Raw genomic sequence first — 23,694 nt, 5'->3', positions numbered from 1 at the left:
GTCTCTGCCTCTCTCTCTCTCTGTGTCTTTCATGAATAAATAAATAAAATCTTAAAAAAAAAAAAAGGAAAACACAAAAGAGCTTGAGGTCTTTGTCAGAAGCAGTCTTATAAGAACTCTGTGAGGAAAAGCCAAATTTGAGTTGGCTGAAGAGGGAATATCAATAAGGAATGATTCAACTCTTTTTTTTTTTAGATAGATAGATAGATAGATAGATAGATAGATTTATTTATTTGTTTAGGATGGGGAGGGCATGTGGGAGGAAGCAGAGGGCAAGAGAAACTCAAGCCAACTTGACACTGAATGCAGAGCCCCGGGTGGGTGGATCCTGAGATCAGACCTGAGCTGAAACCAAGAGTCTGACACTTGAACTGACTGTGTCACCCAGGTGCCCCTTACAAGGAATCTTGGATATGGAGGGCAGGACATGTTGCGTAGTAGCTTAAGTTTATCAGAGATTATCACTTATATGTCAGAAATCTGAATTCATTTTAAATATTTGTTACTAGTACACTCATTTTTTTTCAGACAGTCCTGTAGAATTCTAGTCTATCAAAGACCTTATTCTCATGCTATATGAATTCAAATTTCCAAAAGCCAATTTCAGATGGTACCAGAAGAATTGACTCCCATATATCAAGATAAGATTAAATTAATAAGCAGTTGTTTGAAAACTGTATTGTATATTATGCCTTTAAACTTTACTAATGGAAACTTTTTAATAGATTTGTTTAATTTTTATATTATCTGTATTTTTTTAGAACAAGTACCTACAAGGTATCAGCCTTTGCAATTATAACACATTACAATTGTAATATTATCTTAATTGAAATTCTGTTTTATTATATTTACATAAAGCTTTAGCTATTTCATTTTTTCAGAAATTCTTTCAAGTTACAGATTCTTACAAGTTATCAATAATTTTTTGTTTTATTTTTCTGAAGTTTCATTAAACTTTTCATAGAAATAAAAAAGATGATTGGGAACTATTTTACAAATTAAAATGCCTAAGAGATAGGGGAAACATTTTTTCCTGGGGAGTAGAATTTCAGTGCTTTGCCCTTCTTACAATTTAAGGCTTTTTGACTCGTAGGACATATTGAAAAAGGATCTAGGTAGAGTTTTGTGTTCCTCCTGCACAACTGCTTTTCCCCTACTCCCTGTCTATGCCACAACGAACACTCTATTAAGGCTCTCTCTCATCATTTTTTTTTTTTTATCTTGGTGGAATTTCTGGTCAAAGAACCTGCAAGAAGGTGCAAATTATTCCCGTTTATGCATACCCTATCCCCTTCACTTTGACCCTCCAGCCCTTACTCTGCCATCACCTGTTTCCTTCCTGTTCTAGCTATAGTCTTCTTATGGTATCTGGTTGCATCTGTCACAACTAAGCAAGTGCTAATGTCCCCTCTGTCCTTGCAGGTGCCTGCCTGTTTGCTCTGTGACTTGAGTTCTCTTACAGGTTCAAAATAAGTCATGCATTTGAATTTAGTGTGACTTTGTTTCACCCTAATGGTCACAGTAAAGCTCTTTGTAACTTTCTACATCCCACAGTGGAAACTAGAGCCCTGCTTCACAAAGCTTAATCTATATATAAAATTATCTGGAAATCTTATTGAAATGTAGATTCTGTTTTAGTAGGTTTGAAGTGGGACCTAAAATTCTGCATTTCTAACAAATTTGCAGTGATTTCAATGCTACAGGTCCATTGAGTAGCAAGGTTATAGAAGGTGTTTTTGTTCTTAAGGTTAGAAAGAGTTGAGGTCATGTAGCTAAACTCAGGCATGTTTGAATGATGAAAGAAAAGAGGCAAACAGATGTGAGAGTGATAATGTAAGATGTGACACATTTTGTGAATTGGTAGAATTTTGTATTTGTGACTAAGATCTTACGGTTTAAAAAACATTATCCTAGCTTATTTTCCTGCTTAAAGGGGCTTCTTAAAGACATTAGCAAAGATGTAAATCATTAGCACTGATTTTACAGTTCCACAATGATCACTTTTGTGTTGTAAGTGCTATGTGATAGATGTGTTCTTTTTTATCTATTTCATTTTCCATTAATACCTTGAATATACTGTCCATTGATTAGTCTTATTTCTTCAGTGAACCATGCCCCCAGTGTAATTTTTTTCTTTTGCTTTTCATTCTGTTCTTTCTCCTGTGGTTTTCCTACTTAATTTTGTATTGCTTTTAAAATTTTGAAATGTGGAGCCCTGGTCGGCTCAGTTGAGTGATTCTTGATTTCCATTCAGGTCTTGATCTCAGGGTCATGAGATAGAGCCCCACATTGGGCTCCGCATTCAGCAGGAGTCTACTTCTCTCCCTCTCTCTGTCCCTACCCCTGCTCATACACACACTCTCTCTCTCAAATAAATAAATCTTTAAAAAAAAAGATTTTGGAACAATCTCAAATTTATAACTCTCCATATATTTATATAACAAATCTCAGTTTCAAGTATAGTATAGTTTTTCCTTTCCCCTGAGTCATTTGAGAATAAGTTGTAGACATGATGCCCTGTCATCCCTGTCATAGGTTGAGTTCTGTGGGAAGCAGTCTCTGAGACAAAAGATTAGCATGCAGAAAGTTTATTGGGGAATGCTGTTGAAATCCTCCCCTTTGGGGAACAGGAGGAAGTAGGTTTGGGCAGAGGTACAAGTAAAGTGACGTAGCCTCATTGGAAGCCTCAGTTTATCTTGTGGAGAGTTCTACACATGGGGTGACCTTTCAGTTTTGTTCTGAGTTGGGTAAGAGGTCTGGGCCTCTACCTCCATAAAAATGAGCTATTGGATGTGGTCTGCCTTGGGCAGGGTATAGAGCCTTGGATGAGGCAACCATTCTTCGGCTGAGGCAATCTTCCATGATGACTGACCACTGAGAGGTATCTCTTGGCAGGATTTCCAGCAGTTAAGGACAATGTATTGCAATTTCCACTACAGCTGGAATACTTTGGCTTGTGTTTCCTACAAATGAGAACATTGCCTTATATAGCCACAGAGTATCATGTACTACCATCTATATATTCTGAAGCCGTTTACTTTCACCAGTTGCCCCAGTAGTGTTCTTTTAAACAAAAAATTCCAGTCCGAAGTCACATGTTGCATTTAGTTGTTACATACCTTTAACTTCCTTCCATCTGGAACAGTTCCTCAGTCTTAGGCTTTGTCTTCATGACCTTGGCACTTTTGAGATTACAGACCAGTTATTTTGTAGCATGTACTTCAATTTTGTTTTGTCTCTTTCCTCATGAATAGATTCTAATTATGCATCTTTGATAGGAATATCATAAAAGTAGTGTTTTGTTCTCTTTCATTCTGTCAGTTGCCTATGATTTTAATTTGTCCCTGGTCATGTTAACCATTTCCAGGGTAACTTTTCTCTGAACATTTGATGAATATGGTATCTACCATGAAGTTATTATTTTACTTTTTTTCATTAGTAACTATTTTGTGGAGCGGTACTTTGAGTCTTTGAAAATATTCCATTCCTCATCAATTTAATTTATTAACTTGTATCAATATATATTCATGGATTCTTTTTCTATTTAATGGGTTATAATTAATTACTATTTTTTATTACTATCATTTTTGATCCTCTAATTGTTCATCTTTCACCATTGGGAACCCCTTTAAACTGACTTCTTTGTCTTTTTGACATAGCTCCATTACTCAGAACATTTCCTTACTTTCTGGCATCATAAGATGTTCCAGGTTCCTCTTGGACTTTTTCTACCCTAGCCCTGGAATCAGCCAGTTAGCAGGAGCCCTGGTTTCTTCAGGTAGAGTGTTATTTAGAAACTAATCTGGTCATGAGATTTGCTCATAGATATTGGGGTGTTGCTATTCCTGCCTCTGTCTGGATAGGCCTAGTGAATATATGAATGTATGTATTTATATATATAATAAATATGATTTCTAACTCTGTTTCTCTGTCTATATTACAATATGAAAGTTCATAGCAATTTCTTCAATTCTGATCCAACATCACAGGGTACATTCTAGTTTTCATTCTGTATTTCTGACTCTATTTCTATGATGGAAAAAAAACCTGGCTCCTATTACCTTTACTATATTTATTATTTAGATCGCTCTTCCTACATGTCACTGATATCCTAGCACTACCACTGCCAACATACTCTTATATAGATGCCCTTGTCACCCCAGCCCTAGAACTGACATCCTGAGCCACATCCCCTCTCTTCTACCATGGGGAAGCCTTTCCCACCCTATTTGGGCTCTGACAGCTTGTGCCATACTAATCCCCCTGTGTGGACACTCTCTCCCTCCCCTCTGAGCTCTCAAATCCTGTTCTGGGCCAATTTGGCTTCTCCTGCCTCCCACACAGATGCCTACCTCACTCAATCCCATCTTAAGGCTTTTAGACTGAATTATATGGGAAGAAAAGGAAAACCTCCCTTCTCTGACTTATTTAAATCCTTGCAGTGCCTTAAGGCCAGACTCAAATCCTACCTCTTCCTAGAGGCTATATCCCACTTCTTAAGGCTATATTTTTTCCCTTCTGTAAACTTAAATGTATTTTTTTCTTCTCTTATCATCTCATATGTTTGTATATCCTTGAGATTAGGGACTATTTTCTGCAAAGTTTGTTTTTTATAGTTGTTATTTTTGTATTTGTTTTTTAGTAACCTTTACGAGCTTTTTCAGCAATGAATGCACATTTAAAAAAACTTTGCCAGCTGATTTATGATAAAACTATTTTACTTTTAAACATAAGATTCGGGGATCCCTGGGTGGCGCAGCGGTTTAGCGCCTGCCTTTGGCCCAGGGCGCGATCCAGGAGACCCGGGATCGAATCCCACATCGGGTTCCTGGTGTATGGAGCCTGCTTCTCCCTCTGCCTGTGTCTCTGCCTCTCTCTCTCTCTCTCTCTCTCTCTCTCTCTCTCTGTGACTATCATAAATAAATAAAAATTAAAAAAAATAAGATTCAATCACTGAACTTTGAATTTTAGGTTATAATCTTTAATTATAACCTATAACATATATAACCTTCAATTATAGGTTAGGTATTCTTTCACTGATGGTTGAATGATAGTAAATTAAGTAATTTAAGTTGGAAACATTTAACTTGTAAGGAAAAGAATCTTGTTCTGTTTTATTTTCCATTAGTTTATTATATATGTAGAAAAAATATGTATAAAATTCTAATGCCCTATTTTTTCCTTGGACTTATGCCCACTTCATTAAACAATTCATTTTTTTATTATAATAGGCATTCTGTGCTTTGCATGGTTCCCAAATACACAAATTTCAGTGACTATGTTTTAGTTACATAAAAATAGTTCCCAACAGCACAGTTCAAATTTTATATACTGCGAGCAATTGTATAAAGTACAGTTCTGCTGTCTGTGAACTGCTGTGTAACAACAGATGTGCATCATGATCATAACCAATCATATCAGTCTTTCAGTCTGTCAGTGATTGGTCTCTACTTAATCTGTTGTTCAGTTTGCATACAGATAGCAATATGTGTAGTTTGTGTTGAATTCTTGTCTGATAGTGATAAACCCATGAGATATTTTTTAAAAGTGGATAATCAAAAGAGAATTGAACAAAAAAGGTGAAAGTGCAGCAAAGAAATGAAAAGAGATCATACATTAGTTTTACTATTTTAAATTTCTCTTTATAGGGCAGCCAGGGTGGCTCAGCGGTTTAGCGCTGCCCATAGCCCAGGACATAATCCTGGAGACCTGGGATCGAGTCCCACATCAGGTTCTCTGCATGAAGCCTGCTTCTTCGTCTGCTTATGTCTCTGCCTCTCTCTGTGTCTCTCATGAATAAATAAAATCTTAAAAAAAATAAATTCTCTTTATGTTCATAACTGTTGACAAGAGAATTTTTATTGTTTTGAAAAAAATTTTAAAGGTCATAGAATAATTGTAATTTTCCCCATTGATACTAAGACCATATGGTTTCATCTTGCATTGTCATTTTTATGACCCTATATTACTGTACAAAGTAAGGACTGCCTATTATAGCACGCTTCACTTCAAAACTTGGTATGTTTTTATTTATACATATTTTATTTATCACTTGAATATATTTTGATTTTACAATATTTTTAGCATGCAGATATCCTAAACCTGAGATTGCCATTGTGAAGCAAGCAAAGAAGGTGGTATCAGCAGAGACTCCTGATAGTTTTGGTATAGTACAATCTTAACAGTATTGATTGGTTGTCAGATGTTATTGCAAATAGCAAAGCATCTATTTGACGTAACTCCTTGCTTGTTTGAAATAGAATGTTTTGGTTGTAGTGATAACCCTCCCTTTTTATTGCACCCGCGTTTTAGACTGTCTGCAGAGTATTTATTATCTAATCCTAGACTTTGTGAATATGATGGAATAATAATTGCATGTTTAATTAGCTGAAGGATTGGGCAGCCCCGGTGGCTCAGCAGTTTAGCGCTGCCTTCAGCCCAGAGCGTGATCTTGGAGATCTGGGATCGAGTCCCGCGTCGGGCTCCCTGCATGGAGCCTGCTTCTCCCTCTGCCTGTGTCTCTGCCTCTCTGTCTCTCTCTCCATCTATCATGAATAAATAAATAATAAAAAAATTAGCTGAAGGATTAAATTTATAACCTTAACAAGACACAAAACCACTTATATTTAATTGTATTTAAATAACATATTTTAAAAATTGTTGATGGGACTCCTGGATGGCTCAGTGGTTAAGCTCTGCTTTTGGTTCAGGGCGTGATCCTAGAGTTCAGGGATCGAGTCCCACATTGGGCTCCCTGAGGGGAGCCTGCTTCTCCTTCTGCCTATGTCTCTGCTTCTCTCTGTGTCTCTCATGAATAAATAAATAAAATCTTTAAAAATAAATAAATAAAAAATGTTGAAATGGGGTACCTGGGTGGCTCAGTCAGGTAAGTGTCCAACTCTGCATGAATAGGTAAAAAGGACCACACATTGGGAAAATTTCAGAATATCGTAAGAAGAAACTGTATTTAAGTAACTGAACCTCAGGGAAATAAATACATTTTTAAAATATATTCTTGAATAGTTTGAAAGCCTTATTTTAAGGTCATTCATGAATTTATTTTAGATTCAGTTTCCATATAGCTTGATATCTAACTTGTGTTGCATGTTCTGGTTGGTGGAATTATGTTGTGTGCATGCGCATGTGTGTGTGTGTATGTGTGTGTATGAGAGAAAGATAAGGAGAGGGAAGGAAAAATAAAAATAACAATCTCTCTGTCCCTATGTCATTTATTTTGATTACTATTTAATATAGATATATTGCCTCAGAAGTATAACACAAGTATGTAAAGGAATCAATTTTATGGAGGAATTGAAATTTTGTAAGAATAAAGGTTAAATGCAACTTAGTTTTCTTAGGGCGTATATATGTGTCAAGAGCAAAGACCAGTCTGTAACAACTTAAAAATGTAGAGGCACACACACAGTAACAGATTAGTACACTTGCTGTAAAAAATCCCCAATATATTCTATTTGGCCAGTTCTGATGTAATTTTAAAATTAAAACGTTTTCATCTCCGTGTATATGTAGAAGTGAAATGTTTAATGCTATTTTTTTTAAGAGAGAGAGAGAGAGAGACAGACAGACCGACCATGGGGGTTGGAAGACAGAGGGAAAGAGAGAGAATCTTAGTCCAAAGCAGGGCTCGACCTCACTACCCTGAGATCATGACCTGAGCTGAAATCAAGAATCAGATGCTTAACTAACTGAGCCCTCCTAGGCACCTCAGTGTAAATATCTTTTTAAGAATAAAGCTTTAATTTTGAATTATTCTGAAAATTGTTTACTTAGCCTTCATTTTTAGGACAATGTAGGGAAAACGGAATGACAATGATTCTATAGATGATGGCAGATATCAGTAGGAGATAAGGTGCTGCTGAAGAATAACTAAATTAATAGTAGAACTTAATCTGTCAGTGATCACCTTTTGAGATTCAGTCTTTAGTTGTATCCCTGATCACTGTAGGGTGCTTCTTCATGAATATTTAGGTGGTAGCCCTCTATTTTTTAAAATCCTACTTGTTATGCAATAAGGAAGAAATATAGAGTAAGAATCTTAGATCTAGAAACGATCACAGACACCTAAGCTCATTTTATGTAACATGAAATAGATCTAGAGGGTTTGCGACTTATTCAAGATTTGGCAACTAGTTACATACACATCAGAATGAGGATTAGTGTTGAGTTCTTTGGATTTTTAGTTCAGTGTTCTTTTTGCTACTATAAATTTCTTCAGGGTTAGAAGGGAAACTTAGTGCTAGACTATAGGGTATTAAGTTATGTCAGAAATTATGTAATTTCCCATTCAAAAAATGTTTTATTTGGTAACCATAATAAGTCAGTTGATTTCTTCTTCTTTCTTTTAAATGTGGTGGATTTTTGAAAAGTGATTTATCTGAAAGAAAATTATTTCTTAGGACAAAAAAACAATTTGAAAAGGATATTAATATTTTAGTTAATTGCAGTTTTACTTCCATTTCAAATATTAATGCGTGACCAATGTTTTGACAGTGTTTTATGTATTAATATATAATTGATTCTTGGTTTTCTGTGTTTTTCTATTGGGATTTTATTCATTGAAAGAAGAGTAGAACAAGAGAATGAGAATCTGGGTTCTAGATCCAGCTGTGTAGTTTCCAGTAGGTCATTTAACATCTCTAGGCCTTAATGGCTTCATCTTCAAAGTAGAGAATTACATCAGTATTTCTCAGTGGGTATACTACTGGCATTTGGGCTGGGTAATTCTTCATTCTGAAGGACTCTTGTGCATTACTGGGTGTTTAGCATCCCTAATGCCAGTAGCATTTCCCAGTCACTAACCCATCCAGAAGCAACCCTGCATTTCTGAGCAAGGGTTGAGATATAGTCCATGTTGAAAACTATTGGCAGATAGTTTCTAAGGATCCTTTCAGCTCTAACATTCTGTGAAAGAAATCTTATTTGAGGGATGACTGGAAAGGGGAAAGATAATGCATTGATTGAAAAATTTCTTCTTCTTAGTATTAAGTAATTTTATTTTAAAATGAATGTCAAAGTAGAGTGGCAAGGTGGTGGAAGAGTAGGTGTCCTCGTTTCATCTGGTCCCCTAAATTTATCTAGATAACTATCAAACCATCCTGAAAACCTATGAATTCAACCTAAGATGTAAAGAAAGAAGAGCTAGAACTCTACAAATAGAAAAATGACCACTTTTTGCAAGAGGCGCAAAATGCCTTCAGGGAACAAACACCTCACAAAGCAAACAGCTTACACTGAGCCTGGCCACTTGGCAAGGGGTGGTATAACTCTGCCCAGGCACAGACACCCGAGAATCAGCACAGCAGGCCCCTTCCCCAGAAGATCAGCTGGGAGGGAGAACAGAGAACAGGTTCACTGACCCACCACCTTTTTCTGTTTCTCTTTTTAAAAATTTGTTTTCCTTTGTTTTTGTCTTTTTTCTTTTATTTTCTGGTTCCTGACCTCTTCAGAATTGTCTAGTGTGTATTAACTTGGGTCATAGTTGATATTTTTGATTCTGCTCACTCATACAGCCATTCTGCACTGGACAAAATAACTAGAAGGAAGAATTCACCACAAAAGAAAGAACCAGAGGTAGAACTCTCTTCCACAGATCTAATGGAGATAGATTTAAGTAAAACATCAGAGATAGAGTTCAGGATTACAATTATAAAGTTACTAGTTGGGCTTGGAAAAAAGCATACAAGACTAGAGAATCTCTTTGGGCAGAAATGAGATCTAATCAGGCCAAAATTAAAAATACTCTGAGATGTAGTCTAAACTCGATGTCCTAACAGTTGGGGTAAATGAGGCAGAAGAGAGAGTAAGTGACATAGAAGACAAGGTGATGAAAAGGAAGTAGCTGAGGAAAAGAGAAAAACAACTAAGAGCCCATGAGGAACGGTCTGAGGAGTAAGTGATAGTTTGAAAAAAAAAAATGTATTATTGGAATTCCTGAGGGCATAGAGAGAGAGGACCAGAAGGTACATTTGAGCAAATCATAGCTGAGAACTTCCTTAATCTGGGGAAAGAAGCAGGCATTCATATCCAAGAGATAGAGAGGACTCATCCCCAAATCAACAAAAGCCGATCAACACTCTGATTTATAATAGTGAAGCTTGCAAATTTCAGAGATAAAAAGAAAATCCTGAAAGCAGCTCAAGACAAGAGATTCCTAACATACAGTTGGCGACATACTAGATTAACAACAGACCTATCCACAGAGACCTGGCAGGCCAGAAAGGGCTGGCATGAGATACTCAGGGTACTAAATGAGAAAAACATGCAGCCAAGAATATCCAGCAAGGTTATCATTCAGAATGAAAGGAGAGATAAAGAGCTTCCAGGATAGACAGAAGCTGAAAGAATATGTGACCACCAAGCCAGTCTTGCAAGAAATATTAAGGGGGTATCCTATAAGCAAAGAGGGAGCCCAAGAATAACATATATCAGAAAGAAACAGAGACAATCTACAGAAACAGGGACTAGAATGGCACTCAATCCGTATCTTTCAATATGGGTTGAATGGGCTGAATGTGAAGAGCTAAATGCTCCAATCAAAGGACACAGGGTATCAGACTGGATAAAAAAGCAAAACCCATCCATATGCTGTCTTCAAGAGACTCATTTTAGACCTAAAGACACCTTCAGACTGAAAATGAGAGGGTGGAGAACCATTTGCCATGCAAATGGACCTGAAAAGATAGCTGGGGTACCAATCCTCATTTCAGATAAATTAGATTTTAAATCAAAGACTGTAGTAAGCGATGAAGAGGGACATTACATCATACTTAAAGTCTATCCAACAAGAAGATCTGACAATTATAAATATTTATGCTCCTAATGTGGGAGCAACCAATTATATCAACCAATCGATAACCAAAATAGAAACACATAAGTAATAATACATTAATAAAAGACTTCAACACCCTATTCTCAGCCAAGGACAGATCTTCTAACCAAGAGCTTTGAATGACACACTGGACCAGATGGACTTCAGAGAAGTCCATATAGACATAGAAGTCCATACAGAACATTCCATCCTAATGCAACAGAATACACATTCTTAACTGTACATGGAACTTTCTTCAGAATAGACCACATACTGGTCACAAGTCAAGTCTCAACTGATACCAAAATATTGAGATTATTTCCTACATATGTTCAGACCACAGTGCTTTGAAACTAGAACTTAATCACCGGAACAAATTTGGAAGGAACTTAAGCATTTGGAGGTTAAAGAGCATCCTACTGGGATGCCTGGGTTGCTCAGCAGTTGAGCATCTGCCTTCAGCTCAGGGCGTAATCCCAGTCCTGGGATCGAGTCCTGCATTGGGCTCCCTGAAAGAAGCCTGCTTCTCCCTCTGCCTGTGTCTCTGCCTCTCTCTGTGTCTCTCATGAATAAATAAATAATATCTTTAAAAAAAAGAGCATCCTACTAAAAAATGAATGGGTCAACCAGGAAATTAGAGAAGAATTAAAAAGATTCATGCAAACAAAAATGAAAGCACAACTGTTCAACACCTTTGGAATACAGCAAAGGAGGTCCTAAGGGGGAAGTACATTTCAATACAAGCCTCTCTCAAAAAAATTAGAAAAATCTCAAATACACAGGCTAACCTTACACCTAAAGGAGCTAGAGAAAGAATAGCAAATAAAGCCTAAAACAAGCAGGGGGAGAGAAATAATTAAGATTAGAGCAGAACTCCATGAAATAGAGACCAGAAGAACAGTAGAACAGGTCGACGAAACTAGGAGCTGATTCTTTGAATTAATAAGACAGATTAATAAGAATTAATAAGACCCCTAGCCAGACTAAAGAAAAAGACTCAAAATAATAAAATAATGAATGAAAGAGGAGAAATCACAACAATACTAAGGAAATACAAACAATTTTAAGAATGTATTATGAGTAATTATATGCTGACACATTGGGCAATCTGGAAGAAATAGATGCATTCCTCAAAACTTATAAATGATCAAAACTGAAACAGGAAGAAATAGAAAACCTGAACAGACCAATAACCAGCAAAGAAATTGAAGCAATAATCAAAAAACCTCCCAGGAAACAAGGGTCCAGGGCCAGATGGCTTCCCAGGGGAATTCTACCAAACATTTAAAGAAGAAATATAATACCTATTCTACTGAAGTTGTTTCAGAAGATAGAAATGGAAAGAAAACTTCCAAACTCGTTATGAGGCCAGCATTACCTTGATCCCAAAACCAGACACCTCATCAAAAAGGAGAATTAGGGATCCTTGGGTGGCTCAGCGGTTTGGAGCCTGCCTTTGGTCCAGGGCACGATCCTGGAGTCCTCAGATTGAGTCCTGCGTCGGGCTCCCAGCATGGAGCCTGCTTCTTCCTCTGCCTGTGTTTGTGTCTCTGCCTCGCTCTCTCTCTGTGTGTCTATTGTGAATAAATAAATAAAATTTAAAAAAAAAGAATTACAAACTAATATCCCTGATGAACATGGATGTCAAAATATTCATCGAGATATAGGTCAATAGGATCCAACAGTACGTTAAAAGGATTATTCAATAGGATCCAACAGTACGTTAAAAGGATTATTCACCATGACCAGGTGGGATTTATTCCTGGGATGCAAGGGGTAGTTCAACATTCATAAATCAGTCAATGTGATAGATCACATTAATAAAAGAAAAGACGAGAACCATATGATCCTCTCAGTTGATGCAGAAAAAGCATTTGACAAAATACAGCATCCTTTCTTGGTTGTAGCTTTTCAAAGTGTAGAAATAGAGGGAACATACTTCAATATCATAACAGCTATCTATGAAAAGCCCACAGTGAGTATCATTCTCAGTGGGAAAAACTGAGAGCCTTTCCCTTAAGGTCAGGAACATGACAGGGATGCCTACTCTCACCACCGTTGTTCAATATAGTACTGTAAGTCCTAGCTTCAGCAGACAACAAAAAGAAATAAAAGACATTCAAATTGGCAAAGAGGTCAAACTCTCACTCTTCACAGATGTCATGATATTATATATGGAGGACCCAGAGCTCCATCCCAAAGTTGCTAGAATTCATACAGCAGTTCAGCAATGTGGCAGGATAGAAAATCAATGCACAGAAATCAGTTGCATTTCTAGACACTAACAATGAGACTGAAGAAAGAGAAATTAAGGAATCAATTCCATTTGCAATTGCACCCAAAACCGTAAGACACCTAGGAATAAACTTAACTAAAGAGGTAAAGGATCTGTACACTTAAAAACTACAGAACACTTATGAAAGTAATCGAGGAAGATGCAAAGAGATGGAAAAACATTCCATACTTTTGGATTAAAAGAATAAATATTGTGAAAATGCTTAGGCTGCCCAGAGTAATTTACACATTCAATGCAATCCCTATCAAAATACCATAGACTTTTTTTTTCACAGAACTGGAACAAATAATCCTTGAGAGCTTGTTTGGAGGTTCTAGCAGGGGAGCGCAGCTACTCGTATACCCTTGACCGAAGAACGGTCCTCCTCTATCGGGGATGGTTGTCCTCTTCGACCGAGCGCACAGCTTCGGGAGGGACGCACATGGAGCGGTGAGGGAGGAAGGGGACACCCGCCTAGCCAGCCAGATCAGCCGAATCAACCCTGGCGATCAATGGGGTGACAGATGTCGCAGCCAGATTGCCCTCACATCCTGGAACAAATAATCCTAAGATTTGTATGGAACCAGAAGAGACCCTGAATAGCCAGAGGACTGTTGAAAAAGAAGACAAAGCAGGGGGCAACACAATACCGGACTTCAAGCTATATTACAAAGCTGTGATCCCAAGACAGCATGGTACTGGCATAAAAACAGACACATAGATCAGTGGAACAGAATAGAGAACCCCAAACAAAGCAGGAAAGACTATCCAATGGAAAAAAGACAGTGTATTTTTTTTTTAAGATTTTATTTATTTATTCATGAGAGACACACAGAGAGAGAAAGAGACAGAGACGTAGGCAGAGGGAGAGGCAGGCTCCATGCAGGGAGCCCGATGTGGGACTCAATCCCAGGACCGCGGGATCACAACCTGAGTCAAATGCAGATAGACACTCAACTGCTGAGCCACCCAGGCATCCCAACAGTGTCTTCAGTAAATGGTGCTGGGAGAATTGGATAGCCACATGAAGAAGAATGAAACTGGACCATTCTCTTACACCATACACAAAGATAAACTCACAGTGGATGAAAGACCTAAATGTGAGACAGGAATCCATCAAATCCTAGAGGATAATACAGGCAGCAACGTATTTGCCCTTGGCCTCAGCAACTTCCTGCAAGACACATCTCTAAAGGCAAGTGAAACAAAAGCAAAAATGAACTATGGGGACTTCATTAAGATAAAAAGCTTCTGCACAGCAAAGGAAACAGTCAACAAAACTAAAGGCAACCTACAGAATGGGAGAACATATTTGCAAATAACATATCAGATAAAGGGCTAGTATCCAAGATCTATAAAGAACTTATCAAACTCAACACTCAATAAAAAATCCAGTCAAGAAATGGGCAGAAGATATGAACAGACATTTCTCCAAAAGAAGATATACATGTGGCCAAAAAGTGCATGAAAAATGCTCCACATCACTTGTCATTAGGGAGATATAAATCAAAGACTGCAGTGAGCTGCCACTTTACACTGGTTACAATAGCTAAAATTAACAAGATGGGAAACAACAAATGTTGGTGAGGATGTGGAGAATGGGGAACCCTCTTACACTGTTGGTGGGATTGTGAACTGGTGGAGCCACTCTAGAAAACAGTTATGGAGGTTTCTCAAGAAGTTAAAAATGGAGCCTACCCTGTGACCCAGCAATTGCACTACTTAGTATTTGCCCCAAAGATCCAGAGGTAGTTAAACGAAGGGGTACTTGCACCCCAATGTTCATTGCATCAATGTCCACAATAGCCAAACTGGAAGTAGCTGAGATGTCCTTCAACAGATGAATGGATAAAGAAAATGTGGTGTATATATACAATGGAATATTACTCAGCCATCAGAAAGGATGAATACCTACCATTTACATGGATATGGATGGAACTGGAGGAGGGTATTAGGCTGAGTGAAGTAAGTCAATCAGAGGAAGACAATCATCGTGGGGTTTCACTCACATGGAATATAAAAAATACTGAAAAGGATCATAAAAGACAGAGGGGAAACTGAGAGGGGAAATGAAGACAAACCATGAGAGTCTCTTGACTCTGAGAAATGGGATTGCTGAAGGGAAGTGAGTAGGGGATGAGGTAACTGGGTGACAGGCATTAAAAAGGACGCATGATGTGATGAGCACTGGGTGTTATACTGTATGTTGGCAAGTTGGTCTTAAATTAAAAAAAAACAGATTTATGTATTTGTGAACAACAACAACAAAATAAAATATACATAGTCTGGAGATCTATGTAACTATACCTATAGATATATCTACCATTTATTGTGTTCCAAGATGAATTATTATATTTTCTAGCTCTCTTTAAGCTTTCCATCTATAATATACTATGTATAATATATCTAGTTATCTGATTTTCCTGAAGTTTCTTAAAGTTATGTAGCATTGTCTCTAATGTAGTACAGTAAAGTAAGAAGATCTTGTTATTTTTAAAAAGTTGTACTCTTAGGTCACCTGGGTGGCTCAATCTCTTAAGCATCTGTCTTTGGCTCAGGTCATAATTTCATGGTCCTGGGATGGAGCCCCACATTGGGGGGGGGGGATCTCTGCTCAGTGGGGAGCCTGCTTTTCTCTCTCTCTCTGCCACCCCCTCTGCTTGTACTCCTGCTCTTGCTGTCTCTCTGTCAAATAAATAAATGAATAAAATCTTTTAAAAAAATTGTATGGTTTTTATCTTAGTCTTTTTTAAAAAGGTATATCATTATATATAGTAATTATTTCCTTTTTCTGTCTTCCTTTGACGTGAAGAAAAGGAAAGAATATAGTACACAAGTTTGACATGTAAAAGCAACCACAAATCAATAGTATGTTGAACATTTTAAAAACTCTAGGAAATGACAGATAAAAGAGAAATAAATTATTATACTTCTAGTATTTACTGTTTTTTAAGCCAGAGTTAAATAATTCACAAGTTAACACATTAGTTAGGTTAGTAAATCTGATGATTAATTAGGCACTATTACCTACCTCATCATTACTGCTGGCCAGTTTCTGTCCTCAGCTGTTATGTGACTGGCCTCAACCCAGGAATGTTGCGCTGAAATAAGCTAGATATTAATCTAGTTTGCATTGAAGCCCTAGGTCCCATGTTATGTTCCCCAGAAGTTAATGAGGTAATAGTATTATATGATCCACGTAGAAATTTCTTTTCTACATAATGTGTGTTTTGCAGTACACTTTTAAATGTTAAATAAAATTACAAAATCACACTCAAGTGCTTTTTTTTGTGTGTGTGTGGGAGCTTAGGTAAGACATGCAAGCCTGGAAATTATTAAAAAGGATTTTTACAATTATAGTTTTTATTCTAAAAGACTTTTTAATTGAAATTTACTGGGTTCCTGCAAAAAAAAAATTTACTGGGTTAAAAAATTAAGTTCCTTGATATTTCTAGAGTGTTTTCACTTCTCAAATTGGAGTATCAGTTTTTATAAGTGTATTACTTAGTCATGTTAATTTGTTTCTTTTAAAAATATTGCTTGGTAGCTTTTTTTCTTTTGCTTTGTAACTTTTTTTTTTTAAAAAAAACCTTTTTAAAACTTGTTTGCTGCACGTTTGATCATTTAATAGAATTTGTTTAAATTATTTTGCATATGGCATGGTTTGCATTGTTTGTATTCTTTAATGTGTTATATATTTATTGTAAATTTCACCTTACCCTTTGAACTTTTGATTTTATTAAAAGTCCATCAGTTATTCATAATGTTCATAGGTTGGATAACTGAAACCCGAGTCTCCAAATTGTTGCTTAAAGTTAGTTAAAGTGAGATGAAACAGTAGTTTCATCTCTGTTCTTTTCATAAATCTTTTATTAGGCCAAAGTGTGATTTGTGTTGCCAAGTCTATTTTCTATACTTCTTTGTAGAAATGCTAGAGTGGAGAAATGCTGGAACAAATAGTAGGTAGTCAAAAGATCAGATACTGGATAATTGGACACTTACAGTATTGAGTTATTTGTAATTAAAGGAATAATGTGTGCATTAAACTGTTACTTTTATGTCATCTCAGAATGCAGTTGCGTTAGTACTTTTCTTATTAAGTACATATAAATGATTTTAAATTGTTCCCTTGATTTGTGATCTTATATTGATGTTTATGTCCATGTAACAGACTAAAATAAGTTACCACATTTAGAATTATCATTGCCGGGCAGCCCCCGTGGCGCAGCAGTTTAGTGCCACCTGCAGCCTGGAGTGTGATCCTGAAGACCCAGGATCCAGTCCCACGTCAGGCTCCCTGCATGGAGCCTGCTTCTCCCTCCGACTGTGTCTCTGCCTCTCTCTCTCTCTCTGTGTGTCCCTATGAATAAAAATCTTAAAAAAAATCTTAAAAAAAAAAGAATTATCATTGCCTTGAAAGCATAATAGAAAACAAAACTCTTCTTTTTATTTTTCAGATTTTTTTTTCAAGTTTGGACTTATACTTTGTAATCTATGGTTAAATTTAATGGATAGAATATTTACAAATGACAAATTATGGTTTCTATTAAATAATATAATGGCACTCATTCTGTATTCCAGGGGGCCTAGTTTTGTTTCCCAGCATCACCATTGTAAACGTTTTATAATTTTATAATAGAGACCAAAATGTAGAAATTAAGGTGTTCTACTTATATTTCTTCAACCAAAGTATTTTGATTTCAATTTAAGATGTATCTCTAAGCAGAGTAACTTATTTAAAAAAGAAATGTGGGGCACCTGGGTGGCTTTGTCAGGCGGCCAACTCTTGGTTTCTGCTCAGTGCATGGTCTCAGGATCTGGGAATCAAGCCCTGTGTTGGGCTTTTCACACTCAGCGGGAAATCTGCTTGAGGAGTCTCTCTCCCTCTCCCTCTACCCCTACACTCTTTCTCTCTCTCTCTCTAAAATAAATAAGTATTTTAAATAAATAATAAATACACCAGCACACTTTATCCTAAAAAGTGTCCTGGAAATACTAATATTAAACTGAAAGTTTTTTATTTTTTTAATTTTTAAAAAAATTTATTTATTAATGAGAGACACAGAGCGCGAGAGAGCAGCAGGGACACAGGCAGAGGGAGAAGCAGGCTCCATGCAGGCAGCCTGGCGTGGGACTTGATACCGGGTCTCCAGGATCACGCCCTGGGTTGAAGGCGGCGCTAAACCGCTGAGCCACCCGGGGTACCCTGAAAGTTTTTTTTATAAAAGAGTTATGTTTTAAAGGGAAATATAATTAAGGGGAAATACACTTGTTAAATCATATAATAAACTTCTCAGACCTATCCTACGTAATTGTTTTATTAGAATAATTTACCAATTAAAATAATTTGACAATTGATTAGGACTTAGAAATTTCAAGGATTTATTTTAATGACAACTTACAGAAAACATGAAAATATTTTTAGTAGAGTGTAACATTGAAAAAATAAAAATGCAGCAAGATGGGAATAATTTGGCATAATCTGAGAGAAATTTTGCAAAATTTAAAAAATCTTTAACTTCCTTCCTTCCTTCCAACCCAGTATTGCCTTTTAGGAATCTACCCTAAGTAACTTTCAGAGGAACATAAAAAGATTTAGGCACAAGTTTATGTTAGTGTTATTTGCAAATGTGAAAAGAATAAATAATAAGTAATAATAGGGGGTTAGTTAAACTATTGGAATCATATGATGAAAAAAGTGCCACCAATAAAATCATTACCTTAAAAAATTTGAAGATGAGAGAAAATGTTCACGATATAATGCCTTGTGAAAATGACAGACTACAATTTTATGTTTACATCTCTACAGAAAAAATATGGAAGGATAATGCATCAAAATGTTAATTTCTGATAAGTTAATTTAGTTTAATTTTTCTTTTTATGAATCTCATGGACTTTCCACAACAAATATAAATGCTCTTTATAGTTGAAGAGTGTAACTAACTTCTTCCTTTAGAGAAGTCAAAGGAATTTAGTATTTTGTTATTTTCTAATTTTGCTTAAAAATTCTTCCGTTAAAAAACCCAACTCAATATCCTTATCTTTTTAATATGTGTAAATGTGAATGAATAAATATTTGTGTGTGAATTATGTAAACATCTGCCTTTGGCTCAGGTCATGATCCCAGTGTCCTGGGATGGAGCCCCATGTCAGGTTCGCTGCTCAGTGGAGAGTCGGCTTCTCCCTCTGCTCTTCCCGCCCCCCCCCACCCACTTGTGCACTCTCTCTCTCATAATAAATAAATAAATAAATAAATAAATAAATAAATAAATAAATAAAAAAACATTTTAAAAAGATAAAATAGGAATAGTTGTGCTTTTATGGTTAGAGGTCATATCACTGCAGTAATATAGGCTTCATTATAGGATTACTGTCCCAAATATAGGTCCTAGGGGAAAGCTTCCTGTGAATCTTACCAATAAAAAATTACTGGTTACCTTCCAATATAGGAGAAAGCAAAAAAAAAAAAAGTTAAGTGGGAATTAGTTTATTAGAGCCTACAGTTAGCCAATTTTATCTACTAGATGCAATTTTAGGTTTTAAAAAAAAGGCAATGATAAATGATTGGTCAGGAATTTATTTTGAAACAAACTGAAAACATGGCCTAGGCAGGATACAGAAACTTTTAGACCTGTGTCCTACAGCAAAATCTGTAAACCTCTGGCACAGCTGAGATGCTTTCTATTCATCTGTTTTTCCCATAGTGCTTAGCATTGTGCTGTGTATTAGGAGTACACACTCTGTGTGCACAATAGAGTCTGATCTAAAAATATCAAGTTTAGACCACTAGATGGTTGATCAACAAAGAATCACAGTAAAGGGATTGAAAAAAACCATGTCTCAGCAACTCATTTGCCCAGATCTAGGGAGTGTCTGTCTTATGTGTCCTCTGAAGCTCCCTTTAAAATAATCTCTCTCTCTCTTTTTAAAAAAAAAAAAATCTCTGCATTTGAAATCTCTCATTTCTCCCTTTACTGTTCTCTTCCTACTCTAACATTTCTCTAAGTGAATACACTGAATATATCTTAAATATTTATACTTCTATTTATGTTGCAAATTATAAAAAACAGCCATATTAAATACTTGTTTATTCCTGAAATAGGAAAAAAAAAAAACCCTTAATTTGTTTTCTTTCGACTATTCTGACTTTTTTAATGTGACAGTGCCCTCATTTTTATATTTCCTAAATAGGTAATATTTGAGCATTAAAATGATGATTGTGGTACATTTTAATATTCTAATTCATCAAAGAAATATTCATTTTAAAAAAATTTTAATATTATTTACAATCTACAACAGGTCTTTGCTTCAATTAATTAGAAAACTAACTGCTTTGTACAGTCTAAAAAGCTAGTTTCATTTAATTAAAAAAAAGTAAAACCGCTTTTGATGTTTTATTTATTTATTTATTTTTAAAATTTTAATTTATTTATTCATGAGAGAGAGAGAGAAGCAGAGACACAGGCAGAGGGAGAAGCAGGCTCCATGTAGGGAGCCCGACGTGGGACTCGATCCCGGGTCTCCTGCCCTGGGCTGAAGGCAGCGCTAACCTATCGAGCCACCCGGGCTGCCCTATTTATTTATTTTTTAAAGATTTTATTTATTTATTCATGAGAGACACACAGAGGCAGAGACACAGGCAGAAGGAGAAACAGGCTCCATGCAGGGAGCCGGATTTGGGACTCAATTCCGGGACTCCAGGATCACGCCCTGAGCCAAATGCAGGTGCTCAACTGCTGAGCCACCCAGGTGTCCCCGCTTTATATGTTTTAAATTGTTTTCTAGAATCTTCCTGGGTTACTGAAGCAGGCAAAACAAAATGTTGAAAGTGTTGAAAAATTCTATGTTTAAACATACAAGGTGTTTTTCTTATATTTTTTTGTATTAGAAAAAGATTTATGTATTGTAATCATTGAATGTATTTAAATTCTCAAGGATGGATTGGAGGAAGAGATAGTCCCATTTCAAATAATTTTCATTTTGATTTGATAGTCTAAATTACCAGTTTACAACAACTGTTTTCTTTTATTTACCCTTCCTCAGACGGACTTTTAAATGTGAAATGAAAAGTCCTATGCATAAATATTATCTCAGAAATGCTTGCTGGTGATTTTCCTAATCTGTGTTTTTTTTTTTTTTAATTTTCTTTTCTTTTCTTTTCTTTTCTTTTCTTTTCTTTCTTTCTTTCTTTCTTTTCTTTTCTTTCTTTCTTTCTTTCTTTTTTCTTTCTTTCTCTTTCTTTCTTTCTTTCTTTCTTTCTTTCTTTCTTTCTTTCTTTCTTTCTTTCTTTCTTTCTTTCTTTCTTTCTTTCTTTCTTTTTTTAAGGGAGGGGAGGAGCAGAGGGAGGAGAAAGATAATCTCAAGCCCCCAAACGGGGCTTAATTTCATGACCCTGATGTCATGACTTAAGCTGAAATAAAGAGTCAAATGCTTAACTGAGCCACCCAGATGCCCCCTAACCTGTGTATTTCTAAACATGGATCTGTACTAAGAGCAACTTTTCCCACAAGCAATGACAAATAATCTAAGAAAGGGAAAAATATAAGGAAGTCTGAATGTTAGTTGTTTTTTGCCACTATTATGGATAAACAGTTATACTTTAGGAAAGCCAGTTATTTCAATTAATGATTTTTGTGTCTGTGTTCATGAAGGATATTGGTATGCAGTTTTTTTCTTTCTCTTTTGTACTTTCTTGGTTAGATTTTAGTTTTAGGATTATTCTGGCCTCATAAAACAACTTGGGAAACATTTCCTTATCTTCTGTTTTTTGAAAGAGTTTGTGAATTTGTGTAAGGTTGGTGTTTTTTGTTTTCTTTAATCATTTGATAAAATTCAGCAATGAAACCATCTGGGCCTGGAGGATTTTTGTGTGTTTATGTAACACAAAAGTGTTTGATGACAAATTCAACTTTATTAATAGAGCTATTCAGATTTTTGTTTTATTTTATGTCAGTTTTGGTAAATTGTGTTTTTCAAACAATTTGTCCATTTCATCAAAGTTGTTGAATTTGTTGGCCTAAAGTTATTCATAATACACTCTTTTTAATTTCTGTAGGATCTGAGTGATGCCCCCTCTTTCATTCCTGATACTAGTAATTTGTGTTTTCTCTCTTTCTTGATCAGTGTACCTAGAGGTTTATTAATTTTATTGATCTTTACAAAGAACCAACTTTTGCCTTTGTTTTTTATTTTCTATTTATTAATTTCAGCTCTTTTGTTATTTCCTTTTTATTTACTTACTCTTGATTTAACTTGCTCTTGTTCTTTTTTCATAGCTTCTTAAGATAGAACCGTAGACCATTTATCTTAGATCTTTCTTCTTTTTAATGTATTTCAAACTATAAGCTTCCCTTCAAGCATTCATTTAGATGTATCCCATAAATGTTGATACATTATATTTTCTCTCATTTTCAGTTTGAAGTATTTTCTAATTTCCCTTTTGATTTGTTCTTTGGCTCATGTATTTAGAAGATGTTATTTAATTTTCAGATTTTTTTCTAGCTATTTTATTGTTATTGATTTCATTTTGGTCAGAGAACATATTCTTTATGATTTTTTAAAAAGATTTTAGATTTTATTTGTTTATGAGAGACACAGAGAGAGGCAGAGACATAGACAGAAGGAGAAGCAGACTCCCTGTGGGGGGCCCCATGCAGGACTTGATCCCAGGACCCCAGGACCATGCCCTGAGCTAGAGGCAGACACTCAACCACTGAGCCACCCAGGCATTCCCTATTTTTTATGATTTTAATAATAAATGTATTAACATGTTTTGTGGATCAGCTTATGATCTATCTCGATGAATGTACCATATCCACTTGAAAAGAATATGTATTCTATAGTTGTTGGGTATAGTTTAAATACTAATTGGATTAGGATTATTAGTAGTGTTCAAATAATCTATATTTTACTGATATTTTTGCCTAGTTTTCTGTCAGTTGCTGAGAAAGAGGCTTTATATAGCTCTAAGTATGATTGTAGAATTTTTTATTTTGCCCTTTAATTCTGCCAGATTTTGCATCAAGCATTTTGAAGATGTGTTATTAGGCATAATCAAACTGTTATTATGTCTTTTGATTAACTCTTTTATCATTTGGAAATGTCCCTAATTATGATCATATACTTTATATGATATTAATATAGCCATTCCACCCTTTATAAGCTAGTGTTTGCATAATATATCTTTTACTATTCATTTACTTTCAACCTAATAAAGTGTAATTCTTATGGATATCTAATAGTTGGGTCTTCCTTTTTTTTCTATTTTGACAATCTCTGCCTTTTATTTAATATTTAATGTAATTACTGATGTGGTAGGATATAGGTTTGCTATTTTACTATTTGCTCGTTGTCCCTCTCTTCTTATTTCCTGCATTGTTTTGACTTAATTTAATATTTTTAAAAAATTCCCTTCAAATTATTTATTAGCTTTTTAACTATCTCATTGCATTTTGTCTGTATGTGTGATTGCTTAATGGATTACAAATATGCATTCTTCTTCATAGACTACTTAGAGCTAATACTGTATCACATAATAGACATTGGGGAAATATTACAACCAAATTACCAAATTGGTCTATTTGTAACTTCT

General features: G+C 35.7%; 1 protein-coding gene across 3 annotated transcripts in view; it reads left to right on the top strand.

Moving 5' to 3' along the window:
- Positions 1 to 23,694, top strand: part of TMEM65 (transmembrane protein 65) — a 63,764-nt gene that overhangs the window by 16,711 nt on the left and 23,359 nt on the right. For 2 of the 3 annotated variants that reach the window (XM_055314323.1, XM_055314322.1), the window contains exon 2: positions 6,085 to 6,165. The exons of the other annotated variant lie outside the window; for it this stretch is intronic. In XM_055314323.1, the coding sequence (XP_055170298.1) occupies positions 6,085 to 6,165 (81 nt within the window). The remainder of the gene's footprint in view (positions 1 to 6,084; positions 6,166 to 23,694) is intronic. 3 annotated transcript variants of the gene reach the window in all.

The sequence above is a fragment of the Nyctereutes procyonoides genome, unplaced genomic scaffold (genome assembly GCF_905146905.1).
Source record: "Nyctereutes procyonoides isolate TBG_1078 unplaced genomic scaffold, NYPRO_anot_genome, whole genome shotgun sequence".
In the NCBI taxonomy this organism is placed as follows: Eukaryota; Metazoa; Chordata; class Mammalia; order Carnivora; family Canidae; genus Nyctereutes; species Nyctereutes procyonoides.
Note: the sequence above shows the minus strand (reverse complement) of the source record. Positions and strands in the feature narration are given on the sequence as shown.